This window comes from Bombyx mori, chromosome 7 (genome assembly GCF_030269925.1).
Source record: "Bombyx mori chromosome 7, ASM3026992v2".
NCBI lineage: Eukaryota > Metazoa > Arthropoda > Insecta > Lepidoptera > Bombycidae > Bombyx > Bombyx mori.
In genome coordinates this window covers 1708087-1733593 of record NC_085113.1, presented here as the reverse complement: position 1 = coordinate 1733593, position 25507 = coordinate 1708087, and the positions used below count along the sequence as shown (strand labels likewise).

Here is a 25507-nt window from a genome sequence, read left to right as displayed (position 1 = left end):
TAGGTCGTATGCACAAGCGTGCAAAACTACTTCTAGTTCGTTCACTAATTCGCCAATTAATTCGTCTTCTAATTCGTTTACTAATTCGTCTACTAATTCGTCTACTAATTCGTCTCCTAATTCGTCTACTAATTCGTCTCCTAATTCGTTCACTAATTCGTTTACTAATTCGTTTACTAATTCGTTTACTAATTCGTTTACTAATTCGTCTACTAATTCGTCTCCTAATTCGTCTACTAATTCGTCTACTAATCCGGTTACCAAGCCTTCTACTAAATCGTTTACAAAGTCACATGATAAGTCAACCCCGGTATCCGCTAAGCCAGATACTACTCGTAAATCAATCAGTCAACTTACCCCTCAAACGATGCCATCGGCGATATCTCAAGAATATTTGCCGACAGTGTACGATATTTCTCAGCATAAAAACACACCGTTACCTTACATACTTGTTCATACATCCCATACCACGAATCCTATTTCGTTATTAGTTGATACGGGAAGTTCAATATCTCTTATAAAAAGTACCAGTATTCCTTGTTTACCAGTTCTTGAAAATCACAAAATAAAATTCAAAGGCATCAATGACGTAAATTCACACTGTGAATCACTGGGCAAATTCCTTTTGTCAATAAAAACTAACCAATCGAATCTATCACCTTTTTATTTTCACGTAGTTAAAGATGTTAACCTGGATTACGATGGTATTATAGGATCAGATTTTTTAGACAAAAATAGTGCATTTATTAATTATTCAGAGAAATACCTGGGCATACTTAGCCCCTCTACGCAGCGTTTCAAGTTACATATGTCACAACCCTACTATATCGTTCCGCCAAGAAGCGAAATGTTTATTGAATGCGCTGTTACTAACCCGGAGTTAAAGGAAGGTTTAATTTTAAAAAACACGCATGTAGACTATCCTAGTGTGTATTTTTCTAAATGTCTAGTTAGTGTTAAACCAAATAACAAAATTAATTTGTCTGTCCTGAATACCTCTGAGTCGGAAGTAAGGTTACATGACCTATCTTTCACCCTCGAACCCGTGTCTCTGATTCTAGAAAATGACCCTCCGTCTAATACTTCCGACAGTACTCACGAGTCATGCTGTTACCAAATTAGTTTTAACTCAGTCCGGGAAAAACGAGTTCAAGATGCCATTCGGTGCGAACACTTAAATAAGGAGGAAGAAACATGTTTACGCAGTATCTGTTCCGAATTCTCAGACGTGTTTTTTCTTGAAGGCGACAGCCTCACGTGTACAAAAACTCTTGAACACGAAATACGCACTACATCTGACACACCGATCGCTGTTAAAAGTTACCGTTTCCCTGAGTGTCATAAAGAGGAAGTACATAGACAAATAAATGATATGCTACGTCAAAAAATCATTCAACCCTCTATCTCACCATGGTCAGCACCTATATGGGTAGTACCAAAAAAACAAGACTCCTCCGGTAAACCTAAGTGGCGTATTGTTATCGACTATAGGAAGTTAAATCAAGTAACAATTGGTGATGCCTATCCTATTCCGAACATCACGGATATCCTGGACCAGCTAGGCCACAGTAAATACTTTACCACTCTTGACCTCGCGTCTTCGTTTCATCAAGTCAAGGTCAAAGATACCGAAAAAACAGCATTTAGTGTGCCCTCGGGCCATTACGAGTTCACGCGTATGCCTTTTGGTCTTCGAAATGCTCCTTCCACATTTCAAAGACTCATGAATATAGTACTAAGCGGCCTTCAAGGCACTCATTGCTATACATATTTAGACGATATAGTCGCTTTCAACCACGATCTCTTGTCTCATTGTCAAAACCTCAGAAACATATTTCATAAGCTCCGTGAACACAACCTAAAATTACAACCGGACAAATGTGAGTTCTTTCGTCGAGAAGCACAGTATCTTGGACATATTATTTCAGATAAAGGAGTAATGCCTGACCCCAAGAAGGTTCTCTGTGTTACTAACTTCCCAGTTCCGAAGTCTCCACGTGATATAAAATCATTTCTAGGTTTAGTTGGTTATTATCGTCGCTTCATTGAAAATTTCTCCCATATTACTAAAGCTTTAACTAGCCTTCTAAAAAAGGACGCTACGTTTCAATGGGGTTGTGAACAACAAAAAGCCTTCGACGAACTGAAAAACAAAATAACCTCGGCTCCTATCCTTCAGTACCCTGATTTTACTAAACCCTTCGTACTAACAACAGACGCATCCAATTACGCTGTTTCTGCTATTCTTTCTCAAGGCGAAGTAGGTCAAGATCTCCCAATAGCCTTCGCATCTCGAACCCTGAACAAATCAGAAGGAAATTATTCTACAACCGAAAAAGAATGTTTAGCTATCATTTTCGGCACAAAAGTTTTCAGACCTTATCTGTATGGACACAAGTTTAAAATCGTGACCGATCATAAACCTTTGCAGTGGCTATTTAACTGCAAAGACCCCGGTTCTAAGTTAGTTAGGTGGAGGTTAAAATTAGAAGAATTCGACTACGAGATTGAATACAAAAAGGGGAAGTTAAATTGTAACGCAGATTCCTTATCTCGCAACCTCGTTCATACTCTCGATGAACCAACCGTTTTACAACCACCCCCATACCTTGATGAACAGTCTCGAGTAGATGAGCCCCTTACGTTCGATGACTTGTCTCCGTCACCACCCCCCATAGACTTCAACGCCCCAGGTTCCGTCCCTTCAGAAACCCCTCTTGGACAAGAAATGCCTAGCCACCCTACTCAACCTCCTACAAAAGTCCCTTCTCCATCACTGCCCTCGCAACCGTCACCGTCAACTCCTGAAACCTATGAACAATATCTAAAAGTGTCCCGACAATCGAAAGATCCGTTTAACACAAATATTCAGGAATTTAACGACTCTCTACTTAAAGCTAAATGTAAGCTGATAGCCTACCCTACCTCAATTGACCTTGATGAGTCTGTACCATATTGTTCAGAAATCATAGAAATGTCCACAACTATGCCTGACATACGTGAAGTGGAGAGAGAACTGTACTCATTTTATTCTACCGGTAACGCCAGTCATTTATTTACACATTTGTTTGTCCGTGTTCATTTTTACGATGAGTTTACGTATAAAGATATTTTTAATGTTTTACGTTGTTACCGTGACATGATAACTACATGGTATAGCGAGGAAAAAGAATGTGCTATATCAGATTTCTCAGACCCTTACACGAAATTGTCATTTACAAAAATTTACAATATCGTTGCGTTTCTATTTCATGACACTCAAATCAAAGTAAATATTTACCATAACAATATCCAATATCCTACGCCTTCCGAAATCAAAAAAATATTAAGAGATCACCATGATTCCACGACTGCAGGTCACCCCGGAGTCGCTCGTATGTTAGGACGAATAAAAGAACTATATTGGTGGAAAAATATGCGACAAGACATAGAAAACTATGTCAAAAATTGCAAATCGTGCCAAATAAACAAACCGCTGCGCCAAGTTAATCGCTCCCCAATGATAATCACGTCTACCGCCACTAGAGCTAATGAAAAGTTATTCCTAGATTTAGTGGGGCCATTACCCGAAACACACCATAACAAATTCAAATTCATTCTTACGTTACAAGACGATCTCACTAAATATTCTCAAGCATACCCCATGGTCACATGCTCCGCCGAAGAAACAGCTCGTTCATTAGTAAAGTATATCTCCCATATCGGTATCCCTAAGATCATTATTACAGATCAAGGTGCTAACTTCTCTTCCGAAGTAATGAAGCAGTTAGAGCGTTTATTCGGAATAAAACACATTTTTGCTTCTCCATATCACCCGCAGACTTGTGGCGCCCTAGAAAGAAGTCATTCGACTCTGAAAGAATATCTTAGGTCGTATATAGTTGAAAACCAACATACATGGGACTTATATCTTAGAACAGCAATGCTAGCGTACAATTCCAATATCCACTCTACCACAGGCTTTTCACCATTAGAACTGTTATTCGGGTTTAAACCCTACATCCCTAAAAGTATAGACTCTCTCGACCTTAATACATACAGCGATTATATAAGAGCACTTAATCACCGGTTATATTACAGCCGTCAAAAAGCTTTACAAAATATAGAGTCGTCAAAAGAAAGATCAAAAAAATACTACGACTCTCACTCGAAACCGATTACCTATAATATTGGTGACATGGTCTACGTCCGTTGCCATCATAAGCAAAACAAAGCCTTATCTCCTGTATGGAAGGGTCCATACAAAATCATAAAAATAAACGGCAACCACACGGTCACCTTATTAATGAACCGTAAACACGTGCGTCACCATTATGATGAAATAAAATTAGCAAATGACGACGCACTATAGTCTTATTAAAGCTAACTCGTTTAAATAATCCCTTTATTTTCGAACATACTTAATTCTTTTACTCAAAAAGAAAAAAAATTATATTATAATTATAATAATAATCTTACACTGAATAACTATTTGAAACTTTTACTATTTTATATGTTTACTATTTTACAATATTTGATTTATTGGTGATAATAAACGAATGCTTACTTATTACTATTTCTGTTCCCTTTCAGGCCCATCTTAGTGCTATGTACAAGTCATCAAATCATAACCCAGATAACAGATAGTCCCGGTCTATACTACGATAGACTATCTGACGTCAAATTTACTAATGATAACTGGAATGTTGTAACTTATTTAAATACTAATAACATACAGTCTCATCTTGATAAAGTAGATCAATTATTTGAAAAAGTAAACTCTTTCTGTAAGGACTTCGAGTCCTCCAAAATACAGTTCGATTGCATGAACGCCATTTCGTCATTACAAAGTCAACACGATAATAACATCAAAAAGTTTGCATCTGTATCCTATCTTACTAGTAGTCGACAAAGTAGATCAAAACGTGGGCTACTCGACTTTGGTGGCTCTGTTCTTAAAACATTCTTTGGCACTCTAGATTCCAACGACGGTGTCAAGTTCTCTGATGCTATCGACCAAGTACAGTCAGACGAAAAAGCTTTAGCGCATCTTATGCGTGATAATATACATGTGATAAAATCTACAATTTCCACATTTAATAATTCAATGTTAAAATTCAGTGAAAACGAGAAACGTCTAAATAAAAATCTAGAAATCATAAATTCGGCATTCGAATATATTATAAATTCTAACGATAAATTACAAATAAAAACAAAATTTAATTCTTTATTCCAGTCCTTAGAAAGTATAATCATTGCATTGTCTTTCGATATCGAAGACATAAACAACGCTATTTTATTTAGTAAAATGAATATTTTGCACCCGACTGTACTCAGCCCATATCAATTATATGTCGAGTTGGAGAAACATATAAATGACTTACCTAAGCATTGCGAACTTCCTATATCAATATCTTTACAGAACATTCACGAAGTTATCGATATTTCTAAACTAGTATGCTACTATCATAATAATCGTATTATCACTATAATCAAGATACCCCTCGTGTTACCTCAAGTCTATAATCTTTACCATATTGTTCCTATGCCAGTTCCTTATGACTTAACAAAACCAGACACTTATGCACTTATAGCACCAAACAAGCCATACATGGCATTAACAACAGATCGTATGCTTTACTCACTGTTAGAAGACTTAGACAAGTGCAAATTCGTGAGTGAAAAGTGTTATATTTGTGAATTAGGTAATGTGTATTCGACGCTTGCGAACCCAACGTGTGAGACAGTTATCTTAACCGAAGTTGTCAATAAGGTTCCAAGGTCATGTTCGGTAAAACTCTTAAGGGGTCACGTAGATTCCTTCTTTAAACTTAATAAAAATAGGTGGATATTTGTTCAATCTGAGCCTGGAAAATTACATGTAACTTGTTCTAGTAATAGTCTCAACTATGATTATGTTTTGTTAGGAACAGGAATAATGTCCCTGTTTAAAGACTGTAAAGCTTTCTTCAAAACTTTACAATTTTCGTCTAGTGAAACATTTATTTCTAATGTAACAACTCAAGTAGCTAACTTCAACATTTTGGAAGATGATTGTTGCGAACGTACAAAACTAAATAAAACTTTAGCTAGACTTCCCTTGTTAAAATTAAATAACCTTAATAATTTAGACTCATTGTTACACGCCAGTATTCATCTAGATACTCTAGAAAAAGAATTAAATCATTTGGAAAGTCCTTCGCACTTTCAAAAATATGCTGTTCATTATATGTCTATAAGTTATTCTCTTACTGTTCTGTTTTTCTTGTACCTTATATTTAGATTTCGTAGATGGTTTTGTTCAAGTAAACATAATTCTCATTGTTGTATACAAATCTTTAATCAATGCAACAAAGATCGTAAAAACGATCATAATAATGTTACACAAACTGTGCAAATAAATAGTGAAAAAGACTATTCATATCCTAGGCCTTTTAGGAGAAATCTTATGTTGTCAAATTCGTCTAATAATGTCGTCGTCGAGTAACGTTATAATACATTATATTCTTTTAAATAAATTGTATAAGTTTAATTAATAATTATAATTAAGACCTTTAATAATTATAGATTTACTTACTATATCCTGTTTTCGTATTTTACTTAATAATTACTTAAGTGTTTTTGATATTGTACTTAACGTTTATTTCTTTAAGATATAGTTACTATTTTATTTTAAGTACTTACTTGTTTTATCCTGTATCGTATGTTTTAGTTTTCCTATTTTGTTATCCAAAACAAAAGCCAAATTCTATACTTACCGCTCTAGTTTATCTCAACGTCAACGTCCGTGACCATTCATCGGTGACGATGAATCTTAAGGAGGGGGATGTTACATATGCCCCTCAATAATAACGTAATATAAATAATAATGCCGACTAAGGCATTCTTGAATGCATTGTCTCTATATAAAGACGATATATTGCTAAAGCGCGGCAGAACAGATTTGGCTTGAGTAGCGGAAACACACATCATTTGTACTACTTCTTTAATAAAATAAACTCCGTGCCAGTCGCCGTGTCCTTTTTTAAAAAGAGCTCCTGGACCCACCCCGTAACAGTACCTACCCGTGCGGACTCACTACAGGTCCTACCACCAGTTACCTGTACTGTATGTATAATCATTATGTACATATAGTTACCGAGGCGAATATGTACATAAAACAACCTGAACGCATATATTCATCTCGAAACTTCATTTTGAATGGTCGACTCTTTTTTTTTAAACTATTCTATTAACTTATGACCACGACCACTCTGTCAAGAGTGTACGAATAGGAAGAAGAACTAACCTTGAAGGGTTATACTAGATTTTCCGGGTGAGTTCGTGAGCTCACGGGGCTCAAACCTGACGTCGTTGCTAACACTAACCCTAGGAAGAGCAGTGCTTCGCTGAATCTACCACCGGAACAGAAACGCGACGCACTGAGAAGATCTCTGTCTTTGTCTGTGGGGAATGCTCAACAAGATTCTTTCGTAGTCAAGCGAGATTGGTGCCAATGTTACAGCTTTTGGTTTGTCCTATCAAGGGTGTTTTAGATACGGACGGATGGTGAAGCAGGTTCAGTAGCTCGGTGAGGTCCCTAATCATGGCATCTGAAGATTAGCTGGACGGCCTATAGTCATAGGTTCAGATATTATGCTGATTGAGGCTGATTACCTCACGTAACGTATTTGTTTATCCAACGATTGTCTATATTCAGTAATATCAATAAGACACGCTTTTTATCTTCATCAGCAATGAAAGGGAGACAAATCTGCCGCATTTAGTAGCAGTTGTTATTTGAGGTGTGAGATTGAAAGGTTTAATGAATATAGGGATAAAGAATGCGATGGAATTAGAAAATATTTTAACAGAAACAGAGCTAACTATTACGCTAGCGAGAACGTTAAAAAACTCGCACTAAGCACACAGGCCACAGATTCTAATGTTAACTTGAATCCGTAGGTAGGCGACGCACTACTCACTATTCTATCATGAGGGGGGGTTCTCTTAGGAATTGTTTTAGATGATACCTTCATCTCGTTTTTACCATCGCACCGCCCGCCATCGGAGTAGAGTTCATCCATACTACCTGGAGCCACTGCGGTCCTCCACAGTGCGTTTCCAGAGATCTTTTTTGCCACGTACCATCCGGCTATGGAATAAGCTCCCCTCCACGGCTCCCCCCCACTTTCCCGAGCGCTATGACATGTCCTTCTTCAAACGAGGCTTGTGGAGAGTATTAAGCGGTAGGCAGCGGCTTGGCTCTGCCCTTGGCATTGCTGAAGTCCATGGGCGACGGTAACCACTCACGATCAGGGGGCCGTATGCTCGTCTGCCTACAAGAGCAATAAAAAATAAAAAAAAGAGCATGTTAACAGTTCTAATTGAGTTTTTCAGTTATAATGTTCGTTATTTCTCGCCTAGAAATCCATTTTAAAATTTAGGAATGTCCAAAGTGAGCGATTGTTTCATATTTACCTTGATCGCGGTAAATGTTACTAGATGGCAACACAGTGGAGGTCTGTCGAAGCATTTGCTCGCGTGCGTACCCTATTTCACAGAAAGTCTTCCATCCGTTCTTCGATCAACAATAGTAACCATTCTTTTTTTTATTGGTGTTAAGTGGTTACTGGAGCCCATGGACATCTAAAACGTAAATGCGCCACCCGCCTTTAGATATAAGTTCTAAGATCTCAGTATAGTTATAGAGTATATGTAGCAACATACAACTTTCTTTCGAAATAAACAAGAACATTTTGATAGTCGTTGACGCAACGGGTGTTCGAAAGCAAACATCGAACAAATTTGTCACAGAGAGCACCGAACAACGCACGCTTTCACGCAATTTAAGATCTTGTTGCCATCCGATTAAAGGTTACGTTCACCTGAAACAAATTAAGGTCAAGAAAAAAGAATCTTTGCTATTAATATTGTAAGAGCCACTCAGATCTCTGCGTGATGCAATCAAAGGAGCGTGAAATGTTAATTGAGGAACGGGAGCCTTGACGAACGCAATGAATATGACTTTGTTTTCCTTGTACTATATAAACAAATATTGGTTTTTTTTTTTGAGTGTTTGAAAATTAACGAAGGGCTTACAATTATGGCAGTATACGTAAAAAGATACGAATCTATGATTTGATTTTGTGCAGATGTTTTATTTGCTTAGACACCATGAGTTGGCTTATTGGTGGCTTTGTATTTCCTATATAGTGTTCCGTGGTATTTTTTTTTTGTTAAGGTCGGTCAACGACGCCCTTATTCTCAACCGTGAATGGTTATCGATGCTCACGGAGATCAGCAATATCATATGTACAGACACCGCTTACCACATGCCATTTCTCTTAGTAAACACCATGGAGGGAAGTCCCAAGTTGGATTGTACGCTTAAAAAATATTTTTGGAAATTAACTATTTTTTATGTAAGTAGGGTAAAATTAATTAAATGTACTGACACAGAATAGAGCACAAAACGACGACCAATCTTAAGATTCCGTCCATTCTTACCTCCGGTTTGAGCCCAGTGAGCTCACCTACATGTTAGGGTAAAGCTGAAATAGGCTCTCAAGGCTATCAGCATAGGTAGGAAAAAAAGTCCATTCTTAGCGATAACATTTAAATCAAATTAGTTAAATAATTAGTTAGTGCCTTAACATCAACATAAGAAGTGTTAAAATTTTCCTAAATTCGCTATTACAAACCCGAAATTCCAGAAACGAAAACAAACATAGCCAATGCACGTACGAAATCCAAATAAAGCGCGGGTTTCGATTCAAAATAAAGTAGTTCTGATGAAAACGAAGTGCTCTCAATACAATTTGTTTGTAGCCGCGGCTCAGGATTGTCCTTTCATTGCTGAAGGTCTCGGAAATAAATCTGTTTTGTCGCACTTAATTTTTCACGGGCCTCTGTTTTTAATGTAGACTTTAGAAGTCTCTAGAAGAAACTTTCTTGAAATCATCGTGGCCTAAAGGGTAAGACGTCCGGTGCATCCGTGTTGAGCGATGCACCGGTGTTCGAATCCAGCAGGCGGGTGCCAATTTTTGGTACCAATGAAATACGTACTCAACAAATGTTCACGATTGACTTCCACGGTAAAGGAATAACATCGTATAATAAAAATCAAACCCGCAAACTTATAATGAGCGTAATTACTGATGGTGGTAGGACCTCTTGTGAGTGAGTCCACGCGGGTAGGTGCCACCACCCTGCCTATTTCTGCCGTGAAGCGGTAATTGTTTCGGCTTGAAGTGTGGGGCGGACGTTGTAACTATACTAAGACCTTAGAACTTATATCTCAAGGTGGGTGGCGGATTTTCGTTGTAGATGTCTATGGGCTCCAGTAACCACTTAACACCAGGTGGGCTGTGAGCTCGTCCACCCATCTAAGTAATAAAAAAGAAAAAAAATTAGAAGAAACAACAAATAATGGAACAGTTTTATGCCTTCGTTCACAAGTCAGAGGGTTGTTACTGGGCTATCTTCGGCTTTCTCGGTTAGCTTCGAACAGAATCGACGTGACTTAACACAACACGAATGGGATTAGTTATGGCGCGTGTATAGCTCATAAAGTTAAATCTCGAATATATAAAAAAAACGTGTTTATAACTTCCCACATTAGAGACGAACGGACGAACTATACGGAAACAAGGACGGGGAGATATAAGGTTTTTATTTTTATTTTTTTATTTATTAGATAGGTGAACGAGCTCACAGCCCACCTACCACCACTTAACACCAGGTGGGCTCGTCCACACATCTAAGCAAAAAAAATGCGATCTCATTTTTGCGAACTTTTGAATGATTGATCTAAAAATTGTTTTCCAGAGGTGGAATACTGAGAAAAAAGGAAACAAACTAATGACAGCTAGTTTTTTTAAAGTCAGAATTCATGCTTCTGATTTCGAGAAATATCTTTAAACATCAAAGGTACTAGAAATTTCGTCTTTGGATTTGAGAGAGAGATGCTTAGTTTGGAATGGTGTGGAAGATCAAGCATTCATAATCCATCCATAACGATTAAGATCTAAAGTAGAGATGATGATGAGAAGTAGAGTGTTATCATTAGTGCACACAGATAGATACTGCTATGCTGACTATATTATGTACAATACGACCGACGTAACTTGGCGAGTCCGAACTTCGCGCAGAAGGCTGCGCACAAACGTTTTTAGGAACCAAATGGTGGTATGAGCAACGTGCGCGGGGCGGAGGTCTAGGCTAGGGATTGACTCTATGTAAACACAATCATCCCTTTATTCAATCAAATATCGCAATCGATTTTTATCGGTTTGGAATTTATTGATTTTTGTTTATATGAGATAATGAATGAAATAGACTTACAAACATATTGAATGTTGACGTTAGTAAACGAGACTTCATCTTTAATAAAAAAAAAACTAATAACACTTTATTTTCTTGGTTGAAAGACATGATTTAGTTGAATATCAGTTATTTATCAACAACTACTACAATAGGGACTGTTCGTGAATATTTTAAACCTCCTATAAAATGGAATATAAATATATATTTTTATATAAATTTTAATCAATTTGAAAAAAAATCGATTAAACAACATCCTCAAACACGCATATTGGACATCCCTTTTCTTGACATCGTATAAATTCGGTAATTCTCGGTATGCGGTAATGTGTCTCACTCACACGCTAGCATTAGTGTCGTGTTCGTGTCGCTATCTCTGTCTTGAGTACGGGCGGCTACAAAAGTTTTCATTGGTTTGTTATTATTATACTGTTTTTGTTTAGTGCTCAGTTTTTTGTTTAGTTTTAAGATTGTTTGTGTTTAAATTTGTTTTAGTATTGAGTGTCCCTTGGTATTTATACTATTCGTTAACAAAGATGCCATCAAAGCATAATAGTGTTTTAAATCGACGGCCGACAAACATAATTTTTGATTTTTTTTTAAAAAGAAAAAGAAGAAGGCGTAAAAGATGTTGACAGTTTTATTTAGAGTTGCTAACGATCTGGTGTATCGTAACGCACAGTACAGCGGATCGCAACTGAAGGCAGTGTTCGGGCTTACTTTCGAATTAATTTAATTACGTTATTTTTACCGCTTTCTGTCTTAATTTATTATTCTTTTATTACCTCTCTTTAATTTATTACGTTATTTTTATAGCTTTCTCTCTCATAGTGTTTTCATATTCATTTTATTTGTACTTAGTCCCTGTATATGGAAATTTTAATTCGTATTTTGATTTTAAAAAATGAATGCTAATAACACTTTTTTTTACAAGTGTACATGCGCGAAAGTTGACCTGCGGCTATATTCAGACTCGCCAAGTTACGTCGGTCGTACTGTACACCGAAAAGCCATCACGGGTTCCGGTTTGACGGTCCGAACAATCATGTTAAAGTAATACAATTGAAGATTCGAGTTCACAACTGGTGGTCTCTTGTGAGTCTGCGCGGGTGGGTACCACCGCCCTGCCTATTTCGGCCGTGAAGCAGTAATGCGTTTCGGTTTGAAGGGTGGGGCAGCCGTTGTAACTATACTGAGACCCTTAGAACTTATATCTCAAGGTGGGTGGCGCATTTACGTTGTAGATGTCTATGGGCTCCAGTAACCACTTAACACCAGGTGGGCTATGAGCTCGTCCACCCATCTAAGCAATAAAAAAATTTAAAAAATAAATTTGAAGGGAACTAGCTGCCTTTTATTCATTCATTCATTTTATCATAAGATATAATCTTCGGAACCTCGCACCATTAATGGGTTAATCTAGGACCTGTTTTAAGTATGTGTCCCAGTGGACACGTTTAGAATAAACTAGTTGTAAGTCTTCCTCGGAAAAATATATTTAAATACATCAAAATTTTCATTTAAATTATTAATAAATTACATTTCTTTTAGAACTAATTCTAGTTTAACTTTTATAGTTTGATATGAGCTGTGGAATGAATATTCACGCTGTAAGCAACGTTTCCCAAACTTTGTTAAATCACTACGAAATCATCTTAGATGAATAATATAAATAGTTTAGATTATCTCCGGGTTTTATTGTCATTCTATTATTCGCGAAATTTTGAATAGATTACAATTTTTGTTTTGTAAAAGTAGTTTTAATTGTTTTTACCACTCGCGGAAAACCGAAGACAATGCTATGGTTATAATTTTAATACGCAGAGACAAGCTCAGGACTCATCTGGTATTAAATTGTTAACGGATGGGTTTTAAGCTTGAGACATGGGGTTGAAGACTTAATTATGATTGCTTGGAATTAAACGGGAAATGCAGTTGTGTAAGCTCACAATGTACTGTACTACTAGGAAATGCCGACTTTTGACCGCAGTATGCTGAAATAACTAGAATAATGTTGCGGTTCATTCTCCGGTAAATTCCTTCACTGCTTGCCTGTAAGTGGTGGGTTAGTGCTATTCTAGATCACACTAGACACGGACATGCGATTGCAACTTTGACTGAAGTGGACAACATTTTTTTTTAAAACGAATCAGCTAAGAATTTGAGAACCACTAAACTTGAGCAAGTTTAATAACCAACGCGACTTTATGCATATTAAATGCACAAGTGACAAGCCAGACAAGGATTTACCTAGGCGGTCAACAGTCAAAAGTTTCTAAGGATAAATATAATTATAGCGGATTGCTATGTATATTTGGTATTCCTGTTATTTGATAGAGGAAGTATTTTGACTGACGTGTCATTAGCGATAAACGCGAACATTGAGACAGACTTTCGAAAGGGATTTCTTTCGAAGGGATTATAAATTTACTAGCCGTACTCGCCTGCTTCGCTGCGCATTTAAAATTAACATTATTATACATTCTTATTATTATTAGGGAGTCCAACACTCATATAAATATTAGCCTATCCATTAAGTACATGTATTTTTTACATGGATACTAAGTTTCAAGTCAATCGGATGCATGGTTCAGTAGTTATAACGGAACATCCGTTAAAACCACTGTAGATTTATATGTTAGTCTAGATTTAACAAACCACTTCATAGTGATGTTTCATACGTATGACGCTCTAAGTGAGCTAATCTGCGAAATATAGTGTTGTTTTAGTTCCTCCCACGAATGGCGTTCATATGTAGGGCCATTTTCGAATCTGCGTGTGTTTTATGATTGAATAATGGCAGTACAGATAATGTCATGTTACGTTAGGTTAATGAAAATGAATTATTTTATCACAAATGTTATTGCCATTAACATTAAACAAACATGTCGTTAGTGTACTTTAGGAACTTTGTTACGCAATGAAGTTTGTCAAATGACAGTGACAGAGATTGAAAGTGTCAACTGTCAATTAGATGGATCAAGGTCGGAGATAATCATGTCAATGGTAAAAATAATGTTTCCTGTTGATTTGCTTCTGTCCAGCTCAGATTATGTAGTACTCAGCTTAGTCATCTATTTTCTGTACAGTAATTTTAAAATAATGTAATTCAAAACAAAACTAATGTAATTAAAAATGTATTCCTCAACAAACTCAATAAGATTTTAATAAATATTTTGTAGATCTTTTTTTTTATTGTCTTGTAGGAAGACGAGCATACGGCTCATTTGATGGTGAGTGGTTACCGTGCCCGTGGACTTCAGTAATGCCAGGAGCAGAGCCAAGCCGCTGCCTACCACTTAATACTCTCCACAAGCCTCGTTTGAAGAAGGACATGTCATAGCGCTCGGGAAACACCGTGGAGGGGAGCTCATTCCATAGCCGGATGGTACGTGGCAAAAAATACCTCTGGAAACGCCCTGTCGATGACCACAGTGGCTCCAGGTAGTATGGATGAACTCTACTCCGGTGGCGGGTGGTGCGATCGTAAAAACGAGATGACGGTATCATCTCGAACAATTCCTTAGAGCACTCCCCATGGAACATACGGTCCAAAATACAGAGGGAGCCGAAGTTCCACCGCAAGCCCAGAGGTTCCAAACGATCCTATAATTAATTATAACAAATGTTTGTGCTGAAAACATTGCATATTGTTTTCGGCGTATTACTCAACTTTTCTGTATTGTTAATGCATATGCGTCCATACATTAATAGTGATGTAACTACGATCATAATAATAATAATTTATGTCGATGTGATTTCTTTATAGCTCTCCAATGCAGACGGTGACATCTTATGCTGAGTGATTACCGCTTCTTATGAGCGTCGGTAGCTTCAGGGGCATAGTTGCTAATCGCTTTGACGCGTGTGACGTTTGAGAAACTTCAAATATACCTAGTTGTATTCCGCGAGTTAGGTACGGTTGCAATAAATGCACTCTGAAGAATTTCCAATATGTGACATATTTAATATTAAAATTCGATCGTATGATTGTCAAGAACGCTCCGATGTCGCGTCGGTGTTGAAAATTTTTAATATTGACACTCGCCTACTGAATTTGTTGGATTTTATTTTAATACATTACATAGTTGAATAGATTTATGTCGTGCGCCCAGGATGCGTCAATACTGTATTAAATATTTGAAATGGTGAGATCCTCTAATGTAAGAAAGGCAAGAGAGACGCCGGAAAACGCGAAAGTCGTTGCTTCAAGAAAAATGAATAAAACAACAAAATCATTTACAGCTATTGTTTTTTTTTTATTAAGGTGGTAGATGAGCTCATGTCCCATGGTAGTAAGTGATCACGGAGGCAACAGACATCAACAATGTAAATGTCACCCACCTCGAAACACGAGTTCTAAATCTCAGTTTTTCAGCACAACGGCTATCCCATCTTCAAACCGAAACGCTTTACTGCTTTACGGCAGAAATAGGCAAGGCAGTGGCACCTACCCGTGCGGGCTCACAAGACGTCCTATCACCCATATTATAATAATATTGTAATGTAATGTAATTTTGTAATGTAAATAGAAAATTTGGAATAAATGATTTCACTTATTATTATTCATATTAATACGCATTACACAATGAGTAGGACACATTACTCGTAGAGCGGATGGTCGTTGGGGCCGGATAGTTCTTGAGTGGCGACCGTGTAGAAGACGTAGCGTGGGTAGGCCGCCCACAAAACGGACCGACGATCTATTGAGGTTCGCGGGGATTCGCTGGGTGCAGGCAACGCAGGACCGGTCTTTATGGCGAGGCCTGGCGAGGCTTGGGGAAGGCCTATGTCCAGCTGGGCTGGTAAGAAGAAGAAGAAGGCACATTGAAAATAGTAAGCTTCGTTATCATAAGTACGGTAGGTGAGGTGGCAACTATACGACTCCTCTCTGCCCATTGTCGAACGTCCAAGACAACAGATGCGTCATATTGTGCTGCTAAAAAATAGTGATCACAATAAGATTTTCAAACAATTTCCATCCGAACGATTTTGTGATAAAACTAAATCAGTATTCATGGTTTATGGTAACACCCTAGATGTGACATCAGCATATCCCCATACTATTACTGGATGCTAAACAGGTTCCATCTTGTGCTCTCAAACATATTAAAAACCTAAACGTTTTATTGGAGTCAGCTATTCTCAAAGTTTGTAAAAGTTTTTATTTATTTCTTTCGATGTTCTTCGATTGGTCAGACAGTGTCTTAAAAGGGTTACCGGAATCTATAATTACCACATTACACTGCATTCGGTAGGTGTGTATTTTATTATAATATCCGCCGTCTTATCTATCAAACAGGATCAATTATAGAAAGGATGGTGCTATCTGTCTGCAATACGCAATAGAAGTAATATATGTTTAGATTATTAAGCAATTATTTTGGGTAGCCTTGTAATATTATAGCCTAATACTGAGTATTTCGTTTTCTTAGGTATTTGGTAGCAAGCTAGTTCCATGGATGGTACGCGAGAGTATTGAAATGGAAAAAACTCAAACTTCGATAAAGGTAGTTGGTGCTTTTCGAACACTTCTGATCACTCATATCGTGAATATGAAAGCCTAAGTTCAATAAGCTGTTAGATCCAAATACGATATTAGTTCATTTCGTATGTAAAGAAACGGTCATAAATATTTTTTTTATTAGGCTTCGAAGGGTGGACGAGGTCACGTTCCACCTGGTGTTAAGTGGTTACCGGAGCCCATGCAATGCCGTCGCCCACCTTGGGACATGAGCTCTAAGTCTACCGTTCACCAGTCTAAGCACAAAGCGACAAACTGCATTTTAAGTCTCCCTTCGTAAAAAAGTTTGACAATCGTGGTACTGTATACAACACACGCATGATTAAATCTATAATTTAATATTATTTTTTCTCAAAGCAGCATTTTATTTTTATCACCCTGCCATTACAATGCATTTGCCGTTGCAATTATATAGGGCTACCACTTATAGTTTTCAGTTTAATTTTGTAAGTAAAATTGCTCTAAATAGGCTGCATCCACAGCCTTTTTAGTTTTAAATAGTTACTGCTGCCAATCACAAAGTGAACGTCGCGATATAAGACTGCTTCACTGCGGAAACAAGACTGATAGTGCTATTTGCCTAGGTACCTGGTTTATTACTGGCGGTAGGACCTCTTGTGAGTCCGCACGGGTAGGTACCACCGCCCTGCCTATTTCTGCCGTGAAGCAGTAATGCGTTTCGGCTAGAAGGGTGGGGCAGCCGTTGTAACTATACTGAGACCTTAGAACTTATATTTCAAGGTGAGTGGCGCATTTACGTTGTGGATGTCTATGGGCTCCAGTAACCACTTAACGCCAGATGGGCTGTGAGCTCGTCCACCCATCTAAGCATTAAAAAAAAATTAAAAAAATCCACAGCCTATTTTGTTTTAATTAGTTACTGCTGCCAATCACAAAGTGAACGTCGCGATGTAAGACTGCTTCACAGCGGAAACATGCATGATAGTCCCATTTACCTGGTGTTCCACTATATGCCATATCAGGCAAATTTATAAAGGCAATTTTTGCTGGCTATATGATATCATTCCTTCAAAATAAAAGTCGTTATAACACGTACTAAATACCTAATATCTATTTTCCTAATTTATGTTCAGTTAAAACGTTGTCTGTCGAGCCATTCTGAGGGATCTTCAACCATTGCGTATGAAGTCTTCTGGCGGAAAAAATTACGTTCTTTACAGTGCGTATAAGATCTGATGGGACTCACAAATGGCCATTTTTTAATATACCCATATCCATAGTAACGTGGACGCAGCCTCCTCAAGTCACCGAACGAAAGAGCACGGTCTGCGAATGCAACGCCAGGGGCCAGTCGCGCATGGTGCTTTTTAAACCGCATAATGCAGTCAACGGATTAATATTGTACCTAGTTTAGCTGATGTGGCAATGGGTAGGTCATATTAGCCGGACAGCCGATAACCGTTGGGGTAAACGCGTTCTTGAGTGAAGACCGCGAATTGGAAAACGCGGTGCAGGACGCCCTCAGGCTTGGTGGAGTGATGATCTGTGCAGCGTGGCGGGCAGGAGCTGGATGAGAGAAGCCGAGGATCGAGCTCAGTGGCGAGCAATTGGAGAGGCCTATGGCCAGCAGTGGACTTTTTTTTATTGCCCGAGCTGGCAGACGAGCATACGACCCACCTGATGGTAAGTGGTTACCGTCGCTCATGGACGTCAGCAATGCCAGGGGCAGAGCCAAGCCGCTGCCTACCGCTTAATACTCTCCGCAAGCCTCGTTTGAAGAAAGACATGTCATAGCGCTCGGGGAACACCGTGGAAGGGAGCTCATTCCAGAGCAGGATGGTACGTGGCAAAAAATACCTCTGGAAACGCACTGTCGATGAACGCAGTGGTTTCAGATAATATGGATTAACTCTGTTCCGATGGCGGGAGGTGCGATGATAGAAAGAAGATGAGGAGATCATCTCAAACAATTCCTCAGAGTGTCCATTCATGTCCAGCAGTGGACTGCTATAGGCTGATGATGATGATGATAATGATAGTAACAGTAGGTAATTGATCATATTCCTAAATTTTTTGTTTCACGCTTAGTTACTTTACAAAGATTAAGGCGAATAACGCATTAATTCTCATTATTCTTATTTACAACCATTCAGCATAACAGCACCTGTACTATACTAACTACCTCATAAGAATTATAAAAAAATCCTGAAGCTTAGGGTAAAAAGCACATTATTCTCTTATTCCAGACTCAAAAGACTCAAATCTAATTTTGGGGTTTCTTGGAGTTCATAATAATAGGTTCATCTAAGTTATATTATAATGAACGATATCTCTCAATTGCTAAAAATAAAGCTGCTGTTTGATAAAATAAAAGTATCTCAGGCCTATTCAACCAAATCAGGTTTCCAAAAGAGATACAAACCACGTGCACTCCTATGACGAGATCATTAAAAATCACTGCAAGTATAGAAGCTGTATATATTTTATGGTTTTTGAATAACTGATAATATTAGATTTTTTTCTTACTAAGCATAACGGTATTTGCATATATACAAAATACACTTCAACGAGCCGGAATAATTCGAATTAATAAGTTCAAGTTAATACATTCCACTGTCTTTGCATTTCGTTAATCAAGTTTTCTTATCATAATTAAAAATTGTACTCCAAGGCGTCTCTGGTGAGCTGTTTTACATAGAATAATAACCGGACCGTCCAATGCAAAGGGAGTTATTAATTTCTTTTTTACAGAATTCATTCATCTTGTTTCACGACGCGGTCGCTCTCAATAAAACAAAAGATATATTAAAATTATGAATAGTACAAGAATATAATACTGAATATTTAATTTGATGGCGGGGTTGCGTTCGATCCAATCGTGGTATTCTGAAACTCTTGTGTACAAGGTTGTCTTGTCAAAATTTTTGCCACTCACAACCCCGACCAATACAGACCTTCCCGGTTTTTCGACGGGATCACCTGTCCTCTTGCAAGCTAGTGGACCCCCAGAATCTCCCATGGCCACGTCCGTGACCGTCGAGTCGGTGCATATAAAGCTATTCATCGTCATCTCCCAATAAATAGAACATTGTTTTAATGTTAACACTCTGATTGGCGCCAAAAGGAGAATAGGTGAGACGCCATCTTTAGATCGATGGCCGACTTTACCAAATCCAGCTGATTTACAAGTATTTTGATAATTTTTCGTTTTGGATGCCGGTATTATAAAATCTGCATTCAAATAGAAATTCCACGGTTCCTCGACGAACACGAGAGCTATGTCGTTTGAAGGGAAAAGAAAGTCTGCATGTAGAACTACGCTGTCAATTTTACGCCATTGTATTTTATTTGTGGTCTCCGTTTCGCCGGAATGCTTAAGTTCGTTCTTCAATTCGCCAGCCACGAGCCGCAAGCGCTTCGGATTATGAGCGTAGTAAAAATTGTTTCCTTCGAAGCAATGTGCTGCGGTTAATACTCTATATTCGCCGATAATGCTTCCTCCACAGAGATTATCCCACAAACTGGTGTTTGCGTTGATTTTTTTATATTCCTGTTTTAGTGACACTAAATATGGCACTTGGCCTTCGTATGCTGGTTCGCCATTAACAATTGTCGGCTTAACCCGATATTTAGAATATTTTAAAGTCATAATTATACGTTTATCGTATTCGCACATTGTGGATTGTGTTAAAATTACTGTTATTAAGAAGAAAAACATTAAAATTTTAATCAAAATGACAAAGGGATTATAAACTGACCTTGAAATTGAAATTGATATGTGACATAACGTCAGTTAATCGCCTTTCAGTCAAATAATTCAAGTAAAATAGTCGATTATACAAAATATGTAGATAAAATATTAAAATGTATTTAGTACTTACTATAAATGAGCTGTTTCTACTAAATCTAAGAATAATTAAATACAATTCAATTACCTTGACTGGTACCTAGTGGTTTGCCTAAATGAACAAACTAGAATTGATAGTATACTTTACAGTCAGAATAAGTTTTATTAGTGGGAAGACTTGTTGTGTACTTGTACAGACACTTTTAAGCTGCATATTTTTGTCGTCATGAAATTATTAGTTGCGACTTATAAGAGCGATGTCAATAAGAGCGAGTCAATAGCGATAGTGGATTGCCCAGATTAAAATTACAGTGAGAGGTCCCCTAAATGAGCGCAGTATACCTCATGCAAGCGAACTGAATTGTCCCTTCGTAACAAGGTGACACTCTACAAAACTTACATACGTTCCGTCATGACCGATGCAAGTGTAGTGTTCGCTCACGCGGCTCGCATGCACATAAACTTTCTCCAGGCTATCCAATCCCGTATCTGCAGGATAGCCGTCATAGCACCGTGGTACGTGAGGAATGATGACCTTCACGAGTATCTAAATTTAGAACCGAAACGTAAGTATCTTAGGGTAGTGTCAGAATGCTACTTTGACAAAGCGGCGCGACATGATAACCCTCTTACCGCCGCTAATTGCCTATCCGACCCAGGCTACGAGGCAAAGCAAAGTCACTGCCGCCGAAACGTGTCTTGTGGCGTGGCTCCCCCTGATCCTGTCTCGGTGCTTTTAGGCCCCTAAAGCACCGGTCACCGTCCTCGTCGAACTTGTCGATTACGACGAAGGAGCCGGTACTACTCCGTGTGAAGCAACTACACCAGCATTAAAATCCCGCAGACAGGGTTTTCTTCCCAAAATCTTTACTAAGGACATACGCTTACTTACCACTTGTTTACGAATGATTTACGATAAGCTATATCGTGTAATAAAAATCGATAAATTTGCGTAGTAGACGTGTTGTAAACGAACACGGGTCACAATCATATGGTCATTTCTTCCACAAAGCGTTGATCCGTTCCACATTGAACGATGGCACGATTTGTTAAAGGATACACTACAATTGAGACTTGAGATTAATACCTCAAGATGGGCAATCACGTTGCAATATGCAATAGAAAAATTAAATCAATTATGTTTATTAAGATTAAAAATATAAAAAAAAACCCCTTGTAGTGCAAACCAAAAATGTGACATTTAATTTGAATATTTAACATGTCTTTACCTTGTAACTTTGTGTTCACACACAGAATACAGCAATAAATATTAAACAGGGTTCCATCTACGCGTCCTAAAGGCGTCTACATAAGTTTACCAGCAAAAATTAATGCATAAATGTATTTAAATGAAATGTGTTTATCTTCTTTGCTCGCAAATATTGGAACAGGTAGACAAGGACCCTTCCTGATTTTATTATGTCGATCATTAGCCCAAGCGCATCCTTGAAGACTGATTTTGAAGTCAGTTGAGATTGAGATTTCAATTACTTAGAATTTATCACAACACTAAAGTAACAAAATTAATATGACATAGAACTGTTGTCGCTGCTGTTTAAGTCGCCGTGGCCTAAAGGATAAGACGTTCGGTGCATTCGTGTTGAGCGATGCACCGGTGTTCAAATCCCAGGCGGGTACCAATTTTTCTAATGAAATACGTACTCAACAAATGTTCACGATAGACTTCCACGGTGAAGGAATAACATCGTGTAATAAAAATCAAACCCGCAAAATTATAATTTGCGTAATTACTGCTGGTAAGACCTCTTGTGAGTCCGTGCGGGTAGGTACCACCGCCCTGCCTATATCTGCCGCGAAGCAATAATGCGTTTCGGTTTGAAGGGTAGGGCAGCCGTTGTAACTATACTGAGATCTTATAACTTATATCTCAAGGTGGGTGGCGCATTTACGTTGTAGATGTCTATGGGCTCCATTAACCACTTAACACCAGGTGGGCTGTGAGCACGTCCACCCATCTAAGCAATAAAAAAATTATTGAAAAAATAAATAATAGTTTTAAAGAATTTATATAACATTTTATAGAAAATCCAACTAACATATAGAAAATAAATTTCAATAAATTTGAATTAAAAATATAATAAGAAAAAATGATTTTATTGTAAAAAGAAGCGTTAACATGTATAAACATGATTAACTTTCAAGATTTAAAATTAACTTCGCTTATCCAGAACAATATTTATGATTCATTTATGAAAATTTCTTATTAAAATTAATTGTCAAATTAAACGCAGTCATTTCGCGGTCAAATCGTTCTATCCCCTAACAAATTAGATGTTCCCGAACAACATTAAGACAAACGACGGATGCGAACGATAAAGAATGTTGTAATTAAAAACAAGTTCTAAGGGGCCTCAACGTTGTATTAATAAAACTGTAAAACAGTATCATTATTATATCTTGTCAATTTGTTTACATAATAGGTTTATAATACCTAAGACCTTTTTATTACATCATTATTGTTCTTTATTTGTTTCGTCTATTGGACAGGCAATAGGTACGTGGCTCATAGAGCCAAATAATATGTGACAATGACAGACACCATGCCTCTCGATTTAGTCCTAATGTCCATTTTTATACAGCATACATTTGGACGAGATAAATATATAACCGATCCTGTGGACCAAATGGTAAACAGTCTACGTCGCCCTAAGCACGTCATTACGGATCCTCCCGATCCATTAACGGCGCTTTTAGGTAAGTACCTCAAGCATCGGTCACCGTCCTGGCCAAGCCCGTCTCTGCGACGATCCCACGGAGTTTCTGGCCGGATCTTCTCAGTGGGTGGCGTTTCCGATCGGGGGTAAATTCTGCGAAGCACTGCTCTTGATGGGGCCAGTATTAGCAACACTCCGGTTTCAGCCCCGTGAGCTCAACTACACGTCAAGGCGAAGCTGAAATAGCCTCTCAAGGCTATCAGCATAGGTAGGAAAAAAACGAGATAAAAGCAATTTAAGCTTTTTACAAAAAAACTACTTTCTTACAAAACATTTCTATTTCTGCCGTGAAGCAGTAATGCGTTTCGGTTTGAAGGCTGGGGCAGCCGTTGTAACTATACATTACCATACTATTGAGACCTTAGAACTTATATCTCAAGGTAGGTTGCGGCATTTACCTTGTAGATGTCTTCGGGCTCCGGTAACCACTTAACACCAGGTGGGCTGTGAGCTCGTCCACCCATCTAAGCAATAAAAAAAAACAAATCTCTAAAGTATGAAATATTAGTGGTATATAGTAAACTGGACAATATGATATGTACTTCATCACCTAACTACATAATATGTATATTGAATATTGTTCGTTGCTATTTTTAAAAATAATTTTACTGTATTTAAAATACTACATTATGAAAAATGACAATCTTTACTCCCATCTCATGCCCTTTAATTAGGACATTTTCGCCATGCCCTTTAATTAAGTAATACGATTTTATGACTTTTATAACACGATCTGAATAAGCGTGTAGTTGGTATATTACAAAAAACGTCACCCGGTGCTATGGTGGAAGGATAATTATTTATTATTATCGAAGTTATAAAGTATATTTACTATGTACTTAATTTTTTATGATAATAGGATGTCATTATGTTGTGTTGGATTACAAATAACAACACCATTTCTTTGAACCTTATTTTTTATTACATTACACAGATACAATCTGCCGTCTCATCATCACCATCATTCTCCTGCCCTTCTCCCAGTCACCTGGGGTGCAACCCGCCGCAACATGTTATCTCCTTCCATACTCCTCTATCATACACAATTTCTTCGCTCACTCCCCTCTTCCTCTATATCCTTCCACCTTCATAGTTAGCACTCTGTTACCAACCTCATTTTCATTTCGTCTCATCACATGTCCATACCATCCCAAACGCGCACTTCTCAACTCTTCTGTCACAGGCCACTTTCAGACTTCCTCTAACATATTCAAATCCTATCAAATAAAAAAAAATTCAACATAAATGAAAGTACATACTTGTTGAACGTCAAAAGAACTACCGCCAATTCACAAGAACTAGCCTCCGTCCTGAGAAGAATTGGCAAGAAACTCAGCGGGTATGTCTTTTTTTTTATATTAGATTTTTTTTTTTAATATTGGATTTTTTTTAAATATTCATTTTTAGAATGAGTATTACATATAACGTATATAACAATTATTACAATATTGAAATGCCCAGAGCGAGCAACTCATTCCCACCTTGTGCAATCTTCTAGATAATCATTGACTTTATAGTAAGCTTTATTGCACAGATGTTCTTTAATAGTTTTCTCAAACCTATGTATATGTAGGTTCTGAACATCTTGTGGGATTTTGTTGTACAGGCGCACAGACAAACACCCGAATGAATTTCGTATCTTATTTAACCTACTCATCGGCACAACAAGCTTGTGTTTGTTCCTAGTATTTCTAACTATATAACCCTAGAGAACGTGCGTCATTGCTTACTAATGGACTTCCCGTAGTGGAAATTATAAAAAAAACATGACAAAAAAATTGATCCAAAATCCGTACCTATAAACTTCAAACTTTTATACTTCATTTTATATTTTATACTTCAACACGCTGTGTTGTTTGAAGTTAATAAGTCTCCGACACTGTGTATGTGTCGTAATGATTGGACATTTACCCGATCTGTTTGAATATATCGCACTTTTAGAATTGAAGCGGCTTAACTAAATTTTTTTTAGAAATCGAGTTTTATATTTCGGATGAATTATAAACATGTATACTAATGTATAAACCTACAGTGGTTTTTACGGATGTTCCGTTATAACTACTGAACCGTGCATCCGATTGACTTGAAACTTGGTATCCATGTAGAAAATACATGTACTTAACGGATAGGCTAATATTTATATGAGTGTTGGACTCC

General features: G+C 37.7%; 1 protein-coding gene across 1 annotated transcript; it reads right to left on the bottom strand.

The window, feature by feature from the left end:
- Positions 1 to 19229: 19229 nt before the first annotated feature.
- On the bottom strand, positions 19230 to 23205 carry LOC101735543 (serine protease 55). Its single transcript, XM_012697599.4, has 3 exons — positions 23181 to 23205; positions 22927 to 22977; positions 19230 to 20275 (listed from the first exon to the last, which is right to left on the bottom strand). The coding sequence occupies exons 1-3, from the start codon at positions 23203 to 23205 to the stop codon at positions 19554 to 19556; spliced, it is 798 nt and encodes a 265-aa protein (XP_012553053.4). The 3' UTR covers positions 19230 to 19553.
- Between the last annotated feature and the right edge of the window lie 2302 nt (positions 23206 to 25507).

Coding starts and splice junctions, on each gene's coding strand:
- LOC101735543 (XM_012697599.4), bottom strand. CDS start 23,205: ATGGACATTAGGACTAAATCGAGAG. Junction 22,978..23,180: donor CATTAGGACTAAATCGAGAG/GCATGGTGTCTG, acceptor GAGGCCCCTTAG/AACTTGTTTTTAATTACAAC. Junction 20,276..22,926: donor TTCGCATCCGTCGTTTGTCT/TAATGTTGTTCG, acceptor TGTGGGATAATC/TCTGTGGAGGAAGCATTATC.